The sequence below is a fragment of the Glycine soja genome, chromosome 1 (genome assembly GCF_004193775.1).
Source record: "Glycine soja cultivar W05 chromosome 1, ASM419377v2, whole genome shotgun sequence".
Lineage (NCBI taxonomy): Eukaryota > Viridiplantae > Streptophyta > Magnoliopsida > Fabales > Fabaceae > Glycine > Glycine soja.
The window spans coordinates 45,838,746-45,840,462 of record NC_041002.1 but is presented as its reverse complement, the minus strand read 5'-3'; the positions used below and the strand labels follow the sequence as shown (position 1 = coordinate 45,840,462).

At 40.5% G+C, this 1,717-nt stretch overlaps 1 protein-coding gene across 1 annotated transcript; it reads right to left on the bottom strand.

The window, feature by feature from the left end:
* Positions 1-265: 265 nt before the first annotated feature.
* Positions 266-1,279, bottom strand: LOC114384311. Its single transcript, XM_028344006.1, has 2 exons — positions 1,025-1,279; positions 266-943 (listed from the first exon to the last, which is right to left on the bottom strand). The coding sequence occupies exons 1-2, from the start codon at positions 1,277-1,279 to the stop codon at positions 266-268; spliced, it is 933 nt and encodes a 310-aa protein (XP_028199807.1).
* Positions 1,280-1,717: the final 438 nt, after the last annotated feature.

Genomic DNA, 1,717 nt, shown 5'->3' with positions numbered 1-1,717 from the left:
GTCCTAAAACTAACTAATATACACTAACCCTAACTCTGTATTTGACATTGGTTAATTTTGCTGTATGACTTTATTTATTATTCAAGTTTGATGCGTGACATAAAAATAGTCATTATGGTGTCCGCGATGGTGATTCAATAACAAATGGTGATTGAAAAAGAAATTCCATAACAAATTCCATAACAAGTAGAATCAGATACCATAAATTAAGTCTGAAATTCAAATTACAAAGATACAACACAAATTTCAAATAGAGACATCAAAATCACTCATTATGGTGTCCGTGATGGCGCGAGGATGTGCCACAAGGTAGATCCCACCTACGGGCTTGACGATCCGGATTTCTTCTTGCGCGCTGTCTCCGCCCTTCTTGCTCAGCCTCTGCAGAAAACTCGTGACGCAAATCAACACCTAATATGTCACCCATATCAGGTATTGCTCCGGGTACATCCCATTGCGGACCTAATGGGGCATTAGGTGTTGCCATTGGGACATGATGTTGCTGCGAAGGGGTCATGGTCGGCCATGAAAAATGAGGATGTGTTTCCGTAACACCACCAAACGAATGTTCGCTTGCAGACATATCAGTGTCATGATCCTCGAAAGGATACTGATACATCTGCGAAGGATACTGAGCAAATGTTGGTGGCGTGTAATACATTCCATGGCCACGCTGGTCCATTTGCTGCGATAAATCTTCTGCGTGAACAATCTCCCTTCGTCTGTCAAATCCTCGAGTTTCAACACTTGACTGAAGCATGTGAAACTGTTGTGGGGGAAATCGACGCTCTGATGCCGGACCATGTGCCACAGGCTCAGTGATCCTCTCTTGCTCTTGGGATATAATCGCTAACTTTTCCACATATGGCACGAGATCATCAACTGTCCATGTGTTTCGCCCTTGTGGTGACACCATATACTGCAATGTCTCGGTAACTTCACCCTGCAATTATTAGGGTAAGCAAATTAATGTCGATGATTTAAAAAATAAATTCAAGTTAAATAATTAAAAAGAAATAAATACCAATGTAGCCGTGTTTGCATTGTTTGGGTCGACAAACATTTTTGTTTTTCGCCTATACCAGACCATGTAATCCGAGTTAAAACTCAATAGGCCCTCTTGTCGAGGATAAATGTCGACCCTAAACTCAGCTCGATTATTCCACTGACTGATAAAGGGGCCCAACAGCTGGAACCAATTTTCATCTTGTTTGCCTTTCAGCGTTAGCCCATGGATATTCTGTGGTTGCGAAGGAGACTCTAGAATAGGTTGTTGCATTCCAAATTGTCGCAACACCCTATCCGGTTGGTGCCACTCTACAACATGGAAACAAATGAGTGGCACCACTGCGCACCACGCCACACTGCCAACCAAACAAATGGGAGGCAACATCGACATAACAGTTGCTGGGTAAGGCTCCCACACAAACTGCATACAATAACACAATTGTTAATTTATCTTAAACCATGACATTTTATTTATTATTTAACAAATACATAATGATCTTGTTACCTCATGTCGTTTCATCATATCTAATTTGCGACGGAAAACTATTAGATCATCATTGCCAATATGTTGGTTTCCACGTCGCAACCACCTACAAAAAAAATATGAAATAATTAGTGTCGATGCATTACATTATTTATTATTTTCAAATGATTTTTTTTAAAAAAAAACTAACCTGTGTCCGAGTGGTTTGTTTTCCATTATAGGAGG

Coding starts and splice junctions, on each gene's coding strand:
- LOC114384311 (XM_028344006.1), bottom strand. CDS start 1,279: ATGCAACAACCTATTCTAGAGTCTCCTTCGCAACCACAGAATATCCAT. Junction 944..1,024: donor ATGCAAACACGGCTACATTG/GTATTTATTTCT, acceptor TAATAATTGCAG/GGTGAAGTTACCGAGACATT.